Source organism: Hordeum vulgare, chromosome 2H (assembly GCF_904849725.1).
Source record: "Hordeum vulgare subsp. vulgare chromosome 2H, MorexV3_pseudomolecules_assembly, whole genome shotgun sequence".
NCBI classification, from domain to species: Eukaryota; Viridiplantae; Streptophyta; class Magnoliopsida; order Poales; family Poaceae; genus Hordeum; species Hordeum vulgare.
Genome location: NC_058519.1, coordinates 605,410,602 through 605,430,175, shown reverse-complemented (window position 1 = coordinate 605,430,175; position 19,574 = coordinate 605,410,602). Strand labels below are relative to the sequence as shown.

At 43.8% G+C, this 19,574-nt stretch overlaps 1 protein-coding gene across 1 annotated transcript; it reads right to left on the bottom strand.

Moving 5' to 3' along the window:
• Positions 1-17,115: 17,115 nt before the first annotated feature.
• On the bottom strand, positions 17,116-17,837 carry LOC123430750. The gene has a single exon (XM_045114592.1). The coding sequence runs from the start codon at positions 17,832-17,834 to the stop codon at positions 17,478-17,480; it is 357 nt and encodes a 118-aa protein (XP_044970527.1). The 5' UTR covers positions 17,835-17,837; the 3' UTR covers positions 17,116-17,477.
• Between the last annotated feature and the right edge of the window lie 1,737 nt (positions 17,838-19,574).

The window sequence follows — 19,574 nt, the reverse complement described above, 5'->3', positions numbered from 1 at the left end:
TAACACATTGGACCCGTCCTTGGATTCCCCCCACCCATCGGTTGCATGAAAATATTGTGAACAAACGTTACCATGCGAACACACAACTTTGACCAAGGATACGATCCACGCCCTCTATTTCATTATTTCTTCTTAATTGGCATCTCATGGGTGTACTTTCACAATGTTAGAAGCCTCCAGCCCTATTTGCATATATAAACAAACCTAGGAACCAGACTTGCTAGGACAACAACACGAGTGGGGCAAATGACTCAAACCTACCTACTTGTAGGACAATTAACTCGGTCATGATAATGCACCTTTCCAAAGACCATATGGACCGCTGTAGTTCAAATACTCCCTTCACTCCGTAATGTAGTGCGCTCATTCTTGGCCGAGATCTAAGTTTGATTATACATTTAATCGATAAGACCGATTATGACGGGAGTAAAAAATTATACCACTAAATTCGTATTCTACTTTATCAGGACAAGATTATTCCTAACCATCTTCCTTCTCATCTCATGTGCTCCCTTGACTTATTTAAGATTCACAAGGCGTCGATGCAACTCAACGCATTGAACGGGACTAACAAGGTAGACATGTTCCCTTGTTGCATACCGGCTCATGATTACACATGCTCACATAGATATATGACCTCGGTGAACATACTCATCTTTACTGGTCACCACCACTCCACTACATGTTCGGGTTTGATCTCTCATTTAGACATGTAGACAACCACATGTCATCTTTTCTTCACACACATGTTTGCACTTTGACATGAACATGTGAAACGATGTCGATATGATGAGCTAGTATGCATGCACACGACTCATTGGTTCAAATAACTTCCCACAAAGACGATATTGACATGCTTCAACCGATAATGCTTGCACTTGTAGATGATATCATTCTTTCCATCTTTCACTTATCAATCTACCGAATGGCGATTGACAGCCTTGAGATGCGAGTAGGGGTCGACTCCATGTTGGAAGCGTGGATTCAAACCATAAAACCTTGATATGATACCAAATATTAAGTTTGTCTTTTTGATCACTCACACCAAAGATATGACCAACACACACGAATGGACAACTTTATATATGTATGACTATGCACCCAAATTCTATTTAACAAAACACATGAGGTATGTATGGAACTACAAATTGATTTCATCATTGGAGATGGAAGTACCTAGAAAATCTTCCACCCCCGCTACTCCATAATAGCTTAGTTGCTTAAAAGAAGAAAATTTCATGGATACATAAGTTAAAAAATACACCAAAACAACAAAATGGCGCAATTCTTAGGGTATTCACGCACATGCTTTCTGTGCCCGCACTTATCGTTCCACAGTTATGACATAATGTTCAATCGCCGATCTTGTGCACATGCCCACTCAGCTAGGCTAATATAATTTAATTCATGTGTCATGAAGTAGTGGCTGCACAATTATCTCAAGTTTCGAGATGTTGCTCTTGGTCATGAATCAAAACTTAACTATTGTGTCACAACAAAATGATAGATCAGAGCTGATAAATGCATTTCTTACGTTGCTTTCTGAGTCTGATGCATTTTCTACTTCAATTAAATGCATTTTGTTGTCTTTCCTCATCTCCTAATGGAAAATAAATTGTGCTTGGTCTTCGTTTGACGAATTTACTAGTGTGGTATCCAGTGTCTAGTGTGCCATTTACTGCTTCATGTGATCTTGTTTAGCCATTTATTTGGAAAGGTCTGTAAATAGTTTAATATGAAATCAAAACCATCCTTAGTTGGATTCACCCCCTCTTGCAATTATGTTTGCTTTGTTGGCATTGTTAGATCTTTAAAAAATCTATAAGAATTCAAGTCAAAGCAGTGTAGAGTTGACGTGATGTTGCGTTTTTGTTAATTTGTGTAATTTCATGATTCTTGTAGGTACATAGCCTCAAGAGCCATATGGAGTTGATCTATAACACGTAGTATAGAAAGCTCAACAAGCAAAGGATCACACTAACCAACAACAAAGTCATTGAGGAGGTATGCTTCTTCGGCCATATGCCACCTTGAAGAATGATAGTGCAATTGTTTCTATAAAATCTATATGCCACCGTGCTCTAAAAGATATAAGTGAAGCACTAGAGAACTGCTTAGCTCAAAAGATATATATGAAGCACGTAGAGTATTCTAACAAATTATGGTGAACATGTGTCTCTCTAAAGTACGTGTGTCCGACAAACAATGATTGGGGAAAATAAAACTAAAGCAAACTATAATACACGACGCTCCAAGAAAAACACGTATCATGTGATGAATAAAAATGTAGCTCCAAGTGACATACCAATGGATTGAAATGAAAGAGGGCATGCCTTTCGGGGCATCCCCAAGCTTAGACGCTTGACTGTTCCTAGAATTTACCTTGGTGTGCCTTGGAAATCCCCAAGCTTAGGCTCTTTACCGCTCCTTATTCCTTCATCCATCGTGATCATACCAAAACTTGAAAACTTCAACACACAAAACTCAACGGAAAACTCGTGAGATCTGTTAGTACGATAGGCGAACCATAAACTTCAGGGATTATTATAAATTGATTCATATTTTATTATTTCATAAGTTAATATATTCTAACTTCTCCATGACTTATACCCCCCCCACGCGGATGTAATTCATAGCATCATCAAAACAAGCAAACTATGCAAGAAAAAACAGAATCTAACTAAAACGGAAACGTTTGTAGTGATCTACAAAAACACCATACCCGTGTAACTGAAAATTCTGAAAAACTAGGACAAGTTGGGGAGTTTGTATTCGAATACGTAATAAAAAAATTCAGATCAAAAATACGTTCTAGTAAATCACAAAATTCTGCACTAGACGTAAAAGTTTCTGTTTTCGCACTGTATCTAATTTACTTATCATCCAAATTATCCGAAAGGCTTTACTTGGCACAAACGCTAATTTAAACATAAAATAAAAATCATTACAATATAAATAATCATGTTAACTCACACAAACAAATTATAACAATATAAATGAGATAACTATTGGGTGACCTCCCAACAAGAGCCATCGTTTTATGTGAAAGTGCAGTCATGCGCTTAATCGTGTTTTGGTGTTGCTGACAACACACATATAGATAACTAATCACTAATCCCCTTTAAGCTGTTGTTAATGATCATGTGTTGATAAGGACAAGCTCATGTGCTAACAAGGACAAGAGCAAGATAAGCATTCCTGAGTACTACATGCTTGAATCTTGTGGATGCTCACATGATGGACAGATGAAGATGAATACACAAGCTAGGCTTTCCACATTGTGTATGGGAGAGCTTCTTGAAGACTTCATCATGTCTTGCTTTCAACTTGAGTCAAGAAGGAACAACACCAAGCTCAAGTGAAAGGCTAACTCAAAGGTATCAGTTCCTTTGACGTTAGTGGTGCGGAGTGATGATGAGCGAATAAAAGTATACACGCAAGTATAGATCATCGGTACCCCTTCTTTTTATGATTCTTGAGTCTTTAGGGACACCGCACTATTAAGAGGGGATCACTGGGTATTGCGATAAATTTGCTCAAAATACATCTTTACTTTTCTGCTCATGCCACATCTCCACTGCTCTACTTTGATCCCAAAACAGAACCAATGCCTCGGACATCCGGCCTCCTCCGGACATCCGAGGGCCAGACGCCCGACCACTTCGGAAATCCGGAACCTTATACCAGAGCCAAAGTCTCGGACATCCGGCTCCCTCCGGACGTCCGAGGGCCGGACGCCCGACCACTTCGGAAAACCGGAACCTTGCACAAATTGGACTTCCGGCCTCCACCTGTCGTCCGAGGGCCGGACGTCCAACCACTTCCGGAAATCCGGTGCCCTTGAACAAAGCTGAACTCTCGGACATCCGACCTTCTCTTCGGACGTCCGGTCCCTGTTCGAGTACACAGTGGCAAACTGATATGAACACTCCTTCTGTCGTCCGATGCCTGTCGGACGTCCGGAAACCGTCGGACGTCCGACCACTCTCAGACTTAAGTGACTCCAATGGTTACTTTAGTCTCCCCACTATATATACCTCCCTCCCACTTCGTGAGAGGGGGCCCAACACAACCATATCTTCATAAGAACACATTTCTACCTCACACACATTTGCTCACACCAAATCTTAGATCCCAAGAGCATTTGTGAGCCCCTTTGAGAGTTGTTCCAATCAAAAGATAGATCGTCTCCCTCTCCTCCTCTCAACCCAAGCTATTTGAGATTTGAGCAAGTTTTGAGCATTCCCCGTGATCTTGTTACTCTTGGAGGTAGGAGACTCCTAGGCGGTAGGAGTTCTTCGGTGAGGAATCAATCCGTGTGATTACCCCCGGAAAAGTTTATGAGGGTTTGGAAGCCACCTCAAAGGCTTACCACTAGTGGTTGAGAAACGCCTTCGTGGTGTTATCTCAAAGGGAGAATAGGGCGAGCCTTCGTGGCGTTGGTGTGCCTTCGTGGTAACATCCACCTCTCTAACGGTGACTAGCTTCCCTCTAAGGAAGTGAACATCGGGATACATCTTTGTCTCAGTGACCTTGGTTATCCTTAACCCTAACTCCTTACTTGTGGTTTACTTGTGTTACTTGAGCATACATACATTGCATATTGTTTGTGCTCATTATATTGTGTTGGCTATTTCCTTGTACAAGATTAATCGTTCAAGCGTACCCTCTATATCTACACGTTCACACTTGCAGCTTTTGATATATCGTGTGCTATAGTGTGATCTAGTATCTTGTGTCGTTCACCTACTCGTCGTGTGATATAGCTCAAGTAAGTTTGTGTAACTTACTTGTGCTTGTTAGTAACCGTGTTGTGTCCATCTTGGTAGATCGTGTTGTTGGTGCACGTTGCGGTGCCTATTGCATTTAGGATTTGTGCTTGAAAAGTATCCACTTAGCTTATTTCCGCATTAGGATTAAGCCAAATCCGAAGAAATTTTTAAATAGCCTATTCACCCCCCCTAGTCGTCATCGTGGTCTTTTCAATTGGTATCAGAGCAAGGTCTCTCTTTAATTATGTTTCACGACCTAGAGAGTATCGATGTCGACTATTGGACTAGTGCACAATGACACCTTTGACTTTGATGGCACAGATTATACCCTATGGAGAATTCGTATGCTCCATCACTTTCGGGCCATGGGCCCAAATACTTTACAAATTGTTCTTGTAGGGATTGCCGACAAAAAGGATGATGCATCTTCATCTACTAATGAAATGTATCTTGATTGTGAGGCTTTTCTTGCCATTCATCGAACCATAAGTCCTGAAGTGTTTAAGTCTATCTTGACTTGCAAGTCAGCTCATGAAGTTTGGACTAAACTTGAAGATATATATGGTGGGTCCAATCTTGATGAAGACGATATTATGATGAAGGAGTTGGTGCATGAGCTCTTCACTCTTTTCGATCATAAAGAGTCCACCACTACTTCCATATTCGATTGTTTGCACACCTCGGCATCTTCAATCTCACAAGGTAATGACATGGTGAGTGAAGAAATTTATGTTGATGAAAATGTCATAGCCTCTATGGACACGAGCATATCTAGCACCACACATAGTGTAAATTATTGTGCTGATAGGTCATGCATTTCACCTAAAGATCCCTCGACAAATGTCTGTGGTGATATGTCTGCTTTCCCGTGTTCTCTTGATCAAAATATCTTGTTTCTCCCTAGTTGCTCTATGACTAATCATTTAGGGGAAATCAAGAAATATGAAGTACTTTTGACTAATGAAGAATCTGATTCACCAAAAGAATCATCATCAACTCCTCCAGTTCACATGTGCCTCATGGCAAGAGGTAATGATGAGGTATCATCTTCCCTGTGCAATAACAATGATATTTGCGATGAGGATGATGATGATGAATTGACTGAAAATATCTATGTGATCAGTAAAATTCTTCATAAAGCTAAAAATAACGCTCTTCAAAGATTCCAAGATGTTCTTGCTTACTTTGAAAATTGTAATGATTCACTTAATCATGAACAAGCTAAAAGTGAACAACTTGAACATGAACTTGAGAAGAGTCATCAAGCATGTAGAGACTTAAGATCCTCAAAAGGAGAGATTGAAGTTGCTCATGAAAAACTTAAAAAGGATTTTGAGGTCCTTCTCCTTGAATGCAATAATGTCAAGGGAGAGCTCATCAAAACCTCTAAGATCTATGAGGAGCTTCAATCCACTCATGAGAAGTCTCTATTTTCTACTTACTCCTCTCATATTGTTGATGGTACTTGTACATCTAACTCTACCTCATTTGAAGTATCGGCATTGAAGGAGAATGTTGAGCTACGTGCTCAACTTGATTTACTAACTAGCAATTATGGGAAGTTGGAAGAAAACCATGTAATGCTCACAAGCTCTCATGCCAATCTTCTAACATCCCATAATGTGCAAAAGTTAGCTCATGAGGCTATCATCACCAAGGTAACATCAAGTGAGCCTCATGTGGACAATGGCACTACTTCTAGTCAAAGTGCTATATCTCCATGTGTTAGTCCTCGTAATTCGTCTACTCATAATGTTGCTACCTCGTGTGATGAATTACTTTCCTTGCCTTGTTGCTCTAACATTGAAGCTTACACTTCCTCTAGTATTTGCGTTGATACTAACCGTGCAGAGGAAATCGAAGAGCTCAAGGCCCAAGTCACTTCTTTGAAGAAAGACTTGGAACAGTGTCATGAAGGGATGTTCACACTCAACAACGTCATGTGTGAGCAAACATCTCCGAATGACAAAAATGATGTTGGATTGAACTCAAACAAGGACAAGAGGGGCCTAGAACAAGTCAAGAATTCGGCCAAAATCATTTGCTTCAAGTGCAAAGTTAAAGGGCACCATTTTAGATCTTGCCCTCTGAAGACGAAGTCTCAAAGTCACAAGCAACAAGGGAAGCGGCCACAAACTCAATCACATACTCAGCTACAAGTTGAAGGAAGGCCTCTTCCTAATAAGACCCAAGCCAACACTTCCAGAGGTGAGAAATCAACTGGGAAGAAAGCAAAGGGTAGATGTTGCTACTTATGTCTTGAGAAGGGTCACGTCGCTTCGTCTTGCACGAGAGGTAACTTATCCAACCCAATCACTATTGATGATATCTATTCCCTTGAGAAGGATAAGGTTGACAATGTGTTTGCCAAGTTTGTTGGTACTCAAAATGGTGTCAAGAAAAGAACCATTTGGGTTGCCAAGCCTATTGTGACTAACCTCTTAGGACCAAACTTAGTTGGGGACCAACAAGCTCAAACTTGATCAATAGGTGACTTTGGAGGACATTGGAGACTTGGATACACAATGAAGATTTGAGGACTCTTCATCATTTGTATTATCTCAAGCCAAGTCATTTGGATTATCGAGCTCATATCCCATATCCAATGTGCCTATTTGCGGTAACTTGTACTTAAATTATTTACATTGAAAGTTGCCTCCCCACTCCTTCTCATGTCTAGGTTTGGTACCTAGCATGTACTTTGACATGTTGCGCCTACTAGTATGATTGTTATGTGTTATCTATCATGTGTAGGTCGTTATGTATGTCATATAGTTGTGTGTAGTCCTGATCATTACTTGCATCCTAGTAGCACCGTTGTGTGGGTCTTTTGAGACGTTAATAGCTCATCACATTAAGGGGGAGTGTTCTGCTCTACGCACATCACTAACCCAAAATGTGTATATATGTATTGGACTCCATCTAGTATCCACGGTGCAAGATTATCCAATCATTTCGTTGGATGTCAAAGCCATCCGAAGTTCAAATTGGCATCCACTTATCAGCTTAGTTGGATGATTGATTGCCTTGTATGATAAATACATGGATTATCACATTAAGGGAGTGTGATATGCTTTGTGCACGTCACAACCCTTGGTAAGATAAACATCTGATGTATGCCACTCAGAATCTACCACATGGGTTTATCCTATAACTGTGTGGCTTGTCGTGCTCCACGTGACTTAATTCGCATAATAACCCTTTTGGTATTTAAATCCCTTAGATGTGCATGAGTATGACATTCTACTACACCTATATATACTCATGGCTTAGTCGCTAGATCGTACTTGAAGGAAGGGCATATATGATGCAAGCCTTTCAAATTATTTCTCTACACTATGATCTAGCTAATTGGGATGTTAACGTATGGTATCTAAACATTATGCTTATGGCTAAACTCCCATATCACACTTGTGTGAGTATAAAACGATCTGTGTGCTCGTTTGGCATCTACCACCACTGATAATTCCAAATACCATTGTGTTCACTCACACATGGTATCTCTTGCTTGGTAGTGTTTTCATGGTCATCCTATTTCGGCCTTTCCTCCATTTGACCTACATAACTTGCCGAGAAATTAATGTGTCTTCCGGTAATCTCCCATGCATGTGTTTGAGGTTGTATTATTTACTTTATAATGTTGTGGGACTTATAATCGTATTATCTACACTGATATATCTACTGGAGTGAGGCATGCATGTAAGTTTATGCAAAATGCATACCTTACATGGTGTGATGCTTTTACCGGTTCATGTGTTGAACTTGGGGTGCTATAATATGTTGATTTGTCCCATGATCCATCTTGGACAACATGAATGTTCCGTAATTAACAGTTATGTGTTCATTTGTCCAATTTGTATATTCTTGGTTTTTGATAGGCTTGTGTAGGCATATCAACTATGTGTAGATTCACATGGCTTGTCTATCGTATCTTTGATCCAATATATGTATATGGTAAATCTGACATATCCATTAACAGGTTAAGGTGTGCATGAAAGTAAAAGTTATATCTGTGAGCACATAATTAAGTGATTTTACCATATATATATATGGTAGTTGGACTAACTACTTCGGACCCAATGAGTTTGGGGACCATATTGTACTTGAATGGTGGTTTAGGTACTTTGGAGAAGCATTGCTATCTTGACTTATTCTCAGAAGAAGTTGGTGGTGCTGGTCACGAAGAAATTAGAGTCAAGACAGGACTCCGCTACTTCTACGCCATATCAATGCTTTTCGGTAACAAGTATTTACTTCATGCATGTATAACATTAGAGTCAACCCTGTGTAGGTTGCATCATCGCATGAACATAATACTTTTTCCACTGTGTAATTTCCTGCATGTCCTTGTCAATCACACTGATGAAATGCTTAGTGTTGGTGCTCTCTTAGCTCTTCATGGTCATATGTATGAGACAAATTTGTTCCATGGCCCTTGTGTCATGTGCCTTGCTCTTATAATAGGTTAACATGTGCATAACACTGCACTCATGCGTTTGGCCGTATTTTGGACCCACACTTATCATAGTAATCGAGTTAGAAGATTTATAGCATACCATGTCCAAAATATGTTTGTTGAGAGGCTCTTGGTTGCTACACACGCGAAAATGCTCCTTATCACTTCACCATCATGAGCATGATAGAAAATTCTTAAGTGTCCCTGTCTCGGTGTAGCACTTGAACTTGGTGGTTAAACACACCACATACTCCATTGTTCGAGCGATGGGAAGGTATAGTTACTATATGAAATAACTGTTGGATGCTACCTCCGTTCAATTCACTCAAATTACCTCATCATCAAGATTCCAGAAATTGCCTCTGCCTACTTCCCTCTCAGACGTCCGACGGCTGACACACTCCGGACGTCCGCACCTGTCGGTCGTCCGACGGCTGATGCCCTCCGGACGTCCGACGCCCGTCGGACATCCGACGCGTCGGGAGCCTATATAAATAGAGGGGCGCGGGCTGGGCCTTGCCCTAGCCACCACACGCCCTCCCCTCTCCCTCCACAGCCGCCGCCAGCCGCCATAGGAGGTATACCACGCGATTTCTTCCTCCGGTTGCCCCTTTCCTCCGCGGGATCCTTCTTCCGGCCATACCCTTGGCTGATTCCATCCCTTTCTCCTTCCGATCTGCAAGTAAATCTTGGTTTCCCTCTTGATTGGTTCCCCTTCTCACTAGTTCATGTGTTCGTTCATGTGTCTTGACCATGACCGTTCCCCATTGGGTTTCCAATCGTGTAGGCCTTCCAATCATGCCCAAGATTAAGCACACTGCACGGAAGAACTCTGCTAGCTCATCCGCTCGTGCCGCTCCTGGCAGGGGGTCGGGTAACACCGATGTACCACGCCGTCCCTTCAAACGGCTCGCCCGACGTCCGCCTCCACAGCCCAGCTCTTCATCTGATGGGTCTGACTTCGAGGATGAGCTTGCAGCGGAGGAACGTGCTGAATACGTTGCCGTTCGGAAAACTGTGCCGAAGCCGGGGACTCGCAAGCCCTCATATATGCCATCACCTCCTCCTGAACAGCCAGCAGGTGATGCTCACCGTATCTCCTTAGAGCCTCCTCCCTCCTTGGGCCGTGAAGTCACGGACTTCACCAAAAAACCCAAATCCGCCTATTTTACTTTCCGTAGAGATGTCAACCAATTCGATGCCGAACGTGATTCTCTAGATTCACGGTTTCGCACAAATGTCCAAGCGGACATTTTCTCTACTGTGATAGTTCCTAAAGGTATTTCAGTTCATCATTGCATTGACCTTGAGCACATCCGCACTCAGCCGGCAAAATATCCGGGTGCCATTGGGCTTCTTGAGTCCTCGGGGCTAGCTGCTCCCCTTGCCTTTAAGTGCGATTTTATCAGTGGCGCCATCCACCAATTCTATGCCACTTGTTACTTTCATTCTAATGACTCCGTTAGCTGGATAACCTCTGATACGGAGTTTAGGGCCACTTATGCGGAGTTTGTTGCCGCTCTGGGTTTTCCCGACACCGGTTTCAAAATTCACAAAAGTGACCCTAACCATTCTCCCAAATCCATTGCGGCATGTGGTTCTCTTCCCAAACCACGTCATGAACTTGATGCTGATGAAAAACAGAAAGATCTCAACCAAGTGTCTATCTGGCGGTCTCCATACTTTATCATCTTTCAATGCCTTATCCGCACCATCTACCCCAAGATGGGTGAGAGGGGAACCTGCAGCGGCTACTGCATTGATATCATGTCACACTTGCATGATTTTCCCAAGCGCAAGCTAAATGTGCCTCATTTTTTGTGGCATGAGATTCAGCTCGCTAGTCTTCAATACAAGCGAGCCTTCCCTCATGCCCCCTTCATCCAGGCCTTCATCAACTTTATTGCTTCTTTCCCGCTTGCTCCTACTCACACGAGTGGGTCATCCCCACTCATATGGTGGATGACTATGCTCCTAGGAAAACTCCATCCACCTCCACTCGTCGTGCTGCTTCCCGGTCAGACACTCCTTCATCCAGCTCTGCCCCTCTCAGTTGCTTTGCCAAATTCATTGGCAAAGCCCATTCTGCCATGATAAAGGCGTTCTCCTTCCAGTGCGCTCAGAACCACGATGTGGTTTCGCACCTGATCACCTTCAAGAATGCCCTCAAGGCTCGTCTGAGAGACTCGGGCAATCTTGATGTCAGTGACGATGAGGCTCTTCCTGCTATTCCTCCTTCTGATTTTGGCTTCCCATCTGGTCCTGAGTGAGCTGATTTTCTTGACGAGGCTGGTGGCAGTGGCTTGCCTGAGGATGATGAGGATGATGGTGCTGATGATCTCTAAGCATTGTGGATGTTTCTCATGCCTCCCTTTTCGGTACTTGATGCCAAAGGGGGAGAAATGTGTCCTAGTTTTAGTCTTTGGAGTTTTAGCGTTTTAGCTTTTGAACTCATTTGCATGGTGAAACTACGATAATGTATGGATAAACGACTATGATGTACTATGTGTGAATGTCGTGCATCATCTTATGCTATTATGTTTTGTTCTATTACTCCATGTGTTGATCTGCTGTCATATGATTTCTTCGATACACATATTAAGGGGGTGCTCCCGCATTTACCTGTTTTACCATGCATATTATCAGGGGGAGTTTCGACAAAACTCTCACTCTCCCATTCATTCTTACCATGCATATAATCATGGGGAGCCTCGTAACAATTCTCTCCTAAGCCACACATGTTTATTACTATGTTGGAGAGCTATATGTATGTTGTCATCAACTACCAAAAAGGGAGAGATTGAAAGTGCAGCCATGCCCTTAATCATGTTTTGGTGTTGCTCACAGCACACATATAGATAACTAATCACTAATCCCCTTTAAGCTGTTGTTAATGATCATGTGTTGATAAGGACAAGCTCATGTGCTAACAAGGACAAGATCAAGATAAGCATTCATGAGTACTACATGCTTGAATCTTGTGGATGCTCACATGGTGGACAGATGAAGATGAATACACAAGCTAGGCTTTCCACATTGTGTATGGGAGAGCTTCTTGAAGACTTCATCATGTCTTGCTTTAGACTTGAGTCAAGAAGGAACAACACCAAGCTCAAGTGAAAGGCTAACTCAAAGGTATCAGTTCCTTTGACATTAGTTGTGCAGAGTGATGATCAGCGAATAAAAGTATACACGCAAGTATAGATCATCGGTACCCATTCTTTTTATGATTCTTGAGTCTTTAGGGATCCCACACTATTAAGAGGGGATCACTGGGTATTGTGATAAATTTGCTCAAAATACATCTTTACTTTTCTGCTCATGCCACATCTCCACTGCTCTGCTTTGATCCCAAAACAGAACCAATGCCTCGGACATCCGGCTTCCTCCGGACGTCCGACGGCCGGACGCCCGACCACTTCGGAAATCCGGAACCTTATACCAGAGCCAAAGTCTCGGACATCCGGCTCCCTCCGGACGTCCGAGGGCCGGATGCGTGACCACTTCAGAAAACCGGAACCTTGCACCAGAATCAAATAACTCGGACTTCCGGCCACCACATGTCGTCCGAGGGCCGGACGTCCTACCACTTTTGGAAATCCGGTGCCCTTGAACAGAGCTGAACTCTCGGACATCCGACCTTCTCTTCGGATGTCCGGTCCTTGTTCGACGACACAGTGGCAAACTGATATGAACACTCCTTCGGTCGTCCGACGCCTGTCGGACGTCCGGAAACCGTCGAACGTCTGACCAATGTGAGACTTAAGTGACTCCAACGGTTACTTTAGTCTCCCCACTATATATACCTCCCTCCCACTTCGTGAGAGGGGGCCCAGCACAGCCATATCTTCATAAGAACACATTTCTACCTCACACACATTTGCTCACACCAAATCTTAGATCCCAAGAGCATTTGTGAGCCCCTTTGAGAGTTGTTCCAATCAAAAGATAGATCGTCTCCCTCTCCTCCTCTCAACCCAAGCTATTTGAGATTTGAGCAAGTTTTGAGCATTCCCCGTGATCTTGTTACTCTTGGAGGTTGGAGACTCCTAGGCGGTAGGAGTTCTTCGGAGAGGAATCAATCCGTGTGATTACCCCCGGAAAAGTGTGTGAGGGTTTGGAAGCCACCTCAAAGTCTTACCACTAGTGGTTGAGAAACGCCTTCGTGGTGTTATCTCAAAGCGAGAATAGGGTGAGCCTTCGTGGCGTTGGTGTGCCTTCGTGGTAACATCCACCTCTCTAACGGTGGCTAGCTTCCCTCCAAGGAAGTGAACATTGGGATACATCTTTGTCTCAGTGACCTTGGTTATCCTTAACCCTAACTCCTTACTTGTGGTTTACTTGTGTGACTTGAGCATACATACATTGCATATTGTTTGTGCTCATTATATTGTGTTGGCTATTTCCTTGTACAAGATTAATCATTCAAGCATACCCTCTATATCCACACGTTCACACTTGCAGCTTTTGATATGTCGTGTGCTGTAGTGTGATCTAGTATCTTGTGTCGTTCACCTACTCGTCGTGTGATATAGCTCAAGTAAGTTTGTGTAACTCTTGTGCTTGTTAGTAACTGTGTTGTGTCCATCTTGGTAGATCGTGTTGTTCATGCACGTTGCGGTGCCTATTGCATTTAGGATTTGTGCTTGAAAAGTATCCTCTTAGCTTATTTCCGCATTAGGTTTAAGCCAAATCCGAAGAAGTTTTTAAATAGCCTATTCACCCCCCCCCCCCCTCTAGGCGTCATCGTGGTCTTTTCATTATGCCCCTAGCTAGGCATAATGCATAGTTTCAAGGGTTCTCATCCTTCTTATAAAGATCCTCAATTACACAGTCATGCTTATTAGGAAAAATAAGAGGCTTGATGATAGGGTCTCTTATCATGTTTATAAAATTGGGATGCACACTAATCATTTTAAGGCCCTTATTTCTTTTGATAGGAGTGATACTAGTGTTCTTTTGGACATACATAACCTTGGAATTTTTTTTCTTGAGAGGTAATAGCATTGATTTTAGAGGGAGTGAAAGCGGAACCCATTTTATCAAAGACTTCCTCCATTTTATCAATTCTACTAGAACCTTGATCTACCAGCTCATTAATAATTGTATCTTTATCCTTTAGTTCTTTCAAAGTAATCCCTACCTTAGATCCAAATTGAGTAACATGATTATGAATCTTTTTATCCAACTCCTCAATTTATTCTCTAATGGCCATTTTATTTTCAATAATCTCTAGCCTTTGCATAATATGCTCCAAAGTTAAAGTAGTATCATTAATAATGATAGGTGGTGGTCCCACTAGATTTTCCATGGCTTTGAAAGCATCAAAATTCTGACTTATTAAGAAATTACCATCGGTAATAGTGTCAAACACAAATCTATACCAAGTAGTAATACCCACATAAATATTATGAAGCAAGCTATTGATGGGTTGCTTATGTGTTGATCTATTTTAAGCATTGCAAATCCTATATCACGCATCTTTTAAATTTTCTCCTCCCCTTTGTTTAAAGTTAAGCACCTCATTCTCGGGAGTACGCGAAACAAAGAAAGAACTAGCCATAGCAAGAAGCAAAGAAATAAACTAGGAAAGATAAACATTTTTGTATTTTTGATTTTTATAGCAAGAAAAATATAACAACAAATAAAAAATAGAACAAGTGAATGATAATTTGTGAGAAGGTACTTGATAGGAATTTGAAGCTGCTCCCCGACAACGGCGTGAGAAACCTTCTTGATACTTGTGAACTGCGTTGGGCTTTTCTCCGGAGAGGAGGGGACGATCCAGCACAATAAATGTAGGTATTTCCCTTAGTGACAATCAAGGTTATCGGACCAATAGAGGGATTACACAATTTCCCGACTTCAGCGCCTACACACAAAAGGGCACACACTTGCACCCAACAAGAGTAAGAGGGTTGTCAATCTCCTTAAACTCGTTATTTGCAAGTGATAAGTAGTAATATAGGTAGATAGTTTGATAAACATAAATTGAAAATAAAAATAATGTAAATAATGGAAGCAAGGTATTTATAGTTTTTATAAATATATTTGTGAAGAGATCCGGGGACCATAGTTTTGCTAGAGGCTTCTCTCTCGAAGAAAATATGCGGAGGATAGACAAATAATTGTTAGGGAATTGATAGAAAAGCACATAATCTGCAATACTTATTCACGACAATGATCATTGAAAAGGTGGTTTGGGGTAGCCGCGCCTTGAAGCTTCAAACCCATCTCACGCCGCTGATAAAAAAGGTGGTCTGGGCAGGCCGTTCGGTCACTGACCGGTCATGAAAAAGCGATCCAAACACTTGACCGACACCTCTCATATCCATCTCAAATATGAGGACGATATGAAGGCTTGCGGCGTGCCCGGGCACGTCCGGTCAGTCCACCACGTAGGACGCGACCCCACCCCAAACCATTTATTATTATTATTATTCTTTCTTTTTTCTCCATCAATCATGTGGAAGTGACCAAACTTATGAAAAAAAAACATGAGAGGTGCTGCTACGCAGACGGAAAAGTAAGGGTTTAAAATGAACACGCCAATCACTGACCGGACGTGTCCGCGGACGTTTGAGGGATCGGATTTGCAAATTCCATCTGTAGATGCTCTAACAATATTCCTTGCCGGAGTAAATTTCCCTGACGAGCGCCTCCCGTGGTGGGCAGGTGCAAGATATCACCAGAGACGCAGAAATAGACCCACTGAACGACGCATGCCGGTGACCCCAACCTCCGGTCTTGGCCCTTGCGTTTCCGGCAGTTGCAACGAGCGACGCCCTCGGTCGTCGCTATCAATTTTTCGGATGAGCTCGTTCCAGTCGGTCAAGGTCGGCCACGGCCAGTCAGGCATCAGCAGCTTCCTCATCTGATCCCCAACAATGGTACGCATCCCTCGTGTTCTTTTCTCTGCTCCGCAACGAGAGCGCTCGTAACGTGCGTAGAAGCTTCTCGCATGTCAGGTTTGTAGCTAAGACCGATACCGTCACCAGTTATATCCCGCGTGCATCAGCAAATAACAACGACGTTGATCGATTTCTGTATAGAAAGAGAGCACTCGCGCAACGTAGCAGCTCGATGGGTTGTTTAATTATTACTGCTGCAGCACAATTAGCAGCCATAATATACCCCCACCATGCGACGCATGAATCTGCATATCTATCTATACGTTTTATAGATAGATAGATATAGACTTGGCCATGTAGCTCCTTTTTCTCTACCTACCCTTCCCCTCTCCAGCTGGTGTGTGGACAAGTAGCTCGCCGCCGAGTCTCTCATGAATCATCTCGTTTTGCATGTGTGGCGAACTGGCTATCTCTGGTTAGACGCCGACTAATTGCGGCGCCCATCGCATGGCTTGCACGCGCAAACCTTTCCCCATTTGGATGATAATCGTAACTAATAATCCACGATCGCATCTTGGTGCCGGCCCAGGACTCGGAGCAATCCACAGAGATCAGATCACGGCCGACGGCACTCTTTACCCATTTTCAGATGGACTCGTCCGTCCGCCCGTCGAATCTTGGGGATTTTACTCGTACGTCGTACGTGATATGCCCGCGAAAGGAACAGGTAACCAACGGACGGGCGGACGGACGGCCGGCCGGCTGCTGTGGCTTGTGGGAGCATGCATGCTGCTACTGCCGGCCAAAGCCTGGCGTCGCCGTCGATTTGCGGCTGCTACTACTGTAACTGTAGTGGTCAGCCCAACATATACAGTGACGGTGATTCTGTGGCTGCTAGGGTTGTGCATCACTACAGTGATCGAGCCTTCGGGGGGTCGATCGATCGCGACGGGCCAATGTACTTTTGCGTATCTGCGTGTCCATGATGGTCCCATCAGTACGTTAACTGCCATCTTAGTGAAGGAAGCGCATCACAAATTTCCAATACTGACCGGTGCATTATAGCGGGGGTGCCCCGGCCCCGCAACCATTGACAGGGAGCTTACTGCAAGACACAGCAGAGTGCCAATTTTGCAGCGCGACGCGTGATGGACGCCCACCAAATTTGCTAGATATGGCAACTACGAGTAGCTCCTAGAAACTAGTAGAAGAATCATCACAGAATCACCATTACATTACATTACATTAGCCAGGCTAGCAAGCTACTCTAGAGCCGTAACCACGTACGGCCAAGAAGAATTAACCAAAGAACTCGAGCGGGTTAATGGATTATTGGCTTCGTACGTCGCTAGTCGATGGAAGGATGGATGGATGGACCGGTGGCACCACCAGCAGCGGCTAGCTGTAGACGGTGACGAGGCGGCGGAAGCACCTGGTGCAGGAGTACTTGCGCTTGTTCTTGAGGCACAGCGGGAGGCAGAGGATGCGCCGCTCGCTCTCCACGTCGGTCGCCACCACGGGGCCGCCGCAGGACGGGCAAGAACCGGGCGCCTTGCCCGTGCCCACCACCCGCTCCACCTTCGTCCCGCAGATCATCTTCACCGCTCTGCACACACCCATTGTTGTTGCCATCGATCGACGACGATCCCCTCGGTCGCACGAGAGGAGGAAGAAGACGGGGGATCGGAGGGAGGGTGGGAGGTGGATGCTTTGAAAAGTCTGGGGATTTTGAGTGGCCGGTGCCGGGGATGGCATGGCAGGCCCGATATATAGCGGAGGGGACGAGGGCGCAGGCGGCAGGATCGTGCGCGGACCGCTGCGTCTGCGCGTGCGGCAGCGACAGGCCTAGGTTGTGTTTTTTTCTGCTCGCGTGCCGTGCGTCAGGATGGGCAACCCACGGGCAGCTAGCCCATGTGCGGCCCTCCAGTCCTAGTAGAGGAGTACACGCTACAAAGCCACCTAATAGCACCATCTTGCAAATCCTATGTCTTAAACGTTCAAGAACGCGTTTAGATACGTCCGTGAGCACCGACCGATCACGTTTCAAATAATGTATTATATATCTTCATACATAATATTAGAAACCTCAAATCCATACTATTACATACAATGAATTAACGCGATGACATCGTCCAAGGTCGGTCATGACATCATCCGAGGTCGGCCATGCTTCGTGCTCGGCGCGCCAACGGATCGGTTGCTCTTCCGTCACGGTGTTCGGATGCCAGACTGACCGCATCGCCTCCGGTGTGGCAGCAACGCCGGATCCAACCACCGGTTATGCAGACACAATGGATTCCCAGAGTTGCGAGTCCGAGCGCTGCCGTCGTGCGACCGCCACCCGGGAGCGACGGAGCGCAAGCCGGACGGCCATCTCTTCCTTGGGGTCGCGTGGGACGAGCTCGTGATTGACGAATCTGAAGGTGAAGGACTCAGATCCGCTACCCGCCATGCCGGAGGTGATATTGGGTGGCGGATGGGAGTGGAGGGGAGTGGAATGAAGTGTCTAGGGTATTGTCCGACGAGCGGATGGGGACGAATATATGTGGGTAGATGCAGCTCCTCCATATGTGCCGCATATTTGGGTTAAAAATGGGGGTACCGGTTAGCTCGGACGTTTGAGGCCAGTTTAAGGGAACCGTCTCGGTCGAATTTTTGTTATTGGGCAGTGACCGCACGACCTGTCGGGCGTTTAAGGGATCCGGCTATAAATGCTCTAAGAACACTGATTTTCCTTTTTTAATAAACCGCTAATGTATTATATCCCCTTCATTTTATAATGTAGTGTGAACGCATTTCTGAAGATTTAAATTTAATTAATATGGATGACGGCGACACGGGCAAAAATTATAACGTCGAAAACTTCTTCCAAAACGAATTCAATAGTATAAATTTTGCTTCCGACGAAGTCGCACGTGTTGATTAAATTTATGATAATTGATAAATTTAAGTCTTAAAAAATACAAATGCATTACATTATAGAACGAAAAGAGAATATCCTAATAATAATAGTAGTACCTCCGAATGAAAATATAAGACTTATTTATAAAGTTAATAACACAAGCCTAAAAACTGTCTTACATGTGGAAACGGAGGTAATACATCTTAGTTATGCCTTATGCATCTGCCCATTACAACGCTATTTCATTTGTTAATTTGACTCACAAACAGTGAAGTGTACGCGTGTGCCCATCTTGCTTTCGTACGCATCCATTGGTAATAATATTTTGGTCTTTCGGACAAAACACTCTCCATCAGTTTTTTTTTTGAGAAAACCACATGTTTCATTAATCGAAAAACAAGTTACAATAAGCAACACACGTGGAAACTAAAAGACAAACCGGGATAAAATGATTATACTGAATTTGCAGATAAAAATCTAAGAGATTGAAAAATACAAAACGATCTCTATGATTTCCTGCAACCACCATAGCGAGCGGCCGCCGCCCAACTCTAGCGCCGCCGAGGCGAACGCCGGAAGAGACGCCGAGCCTC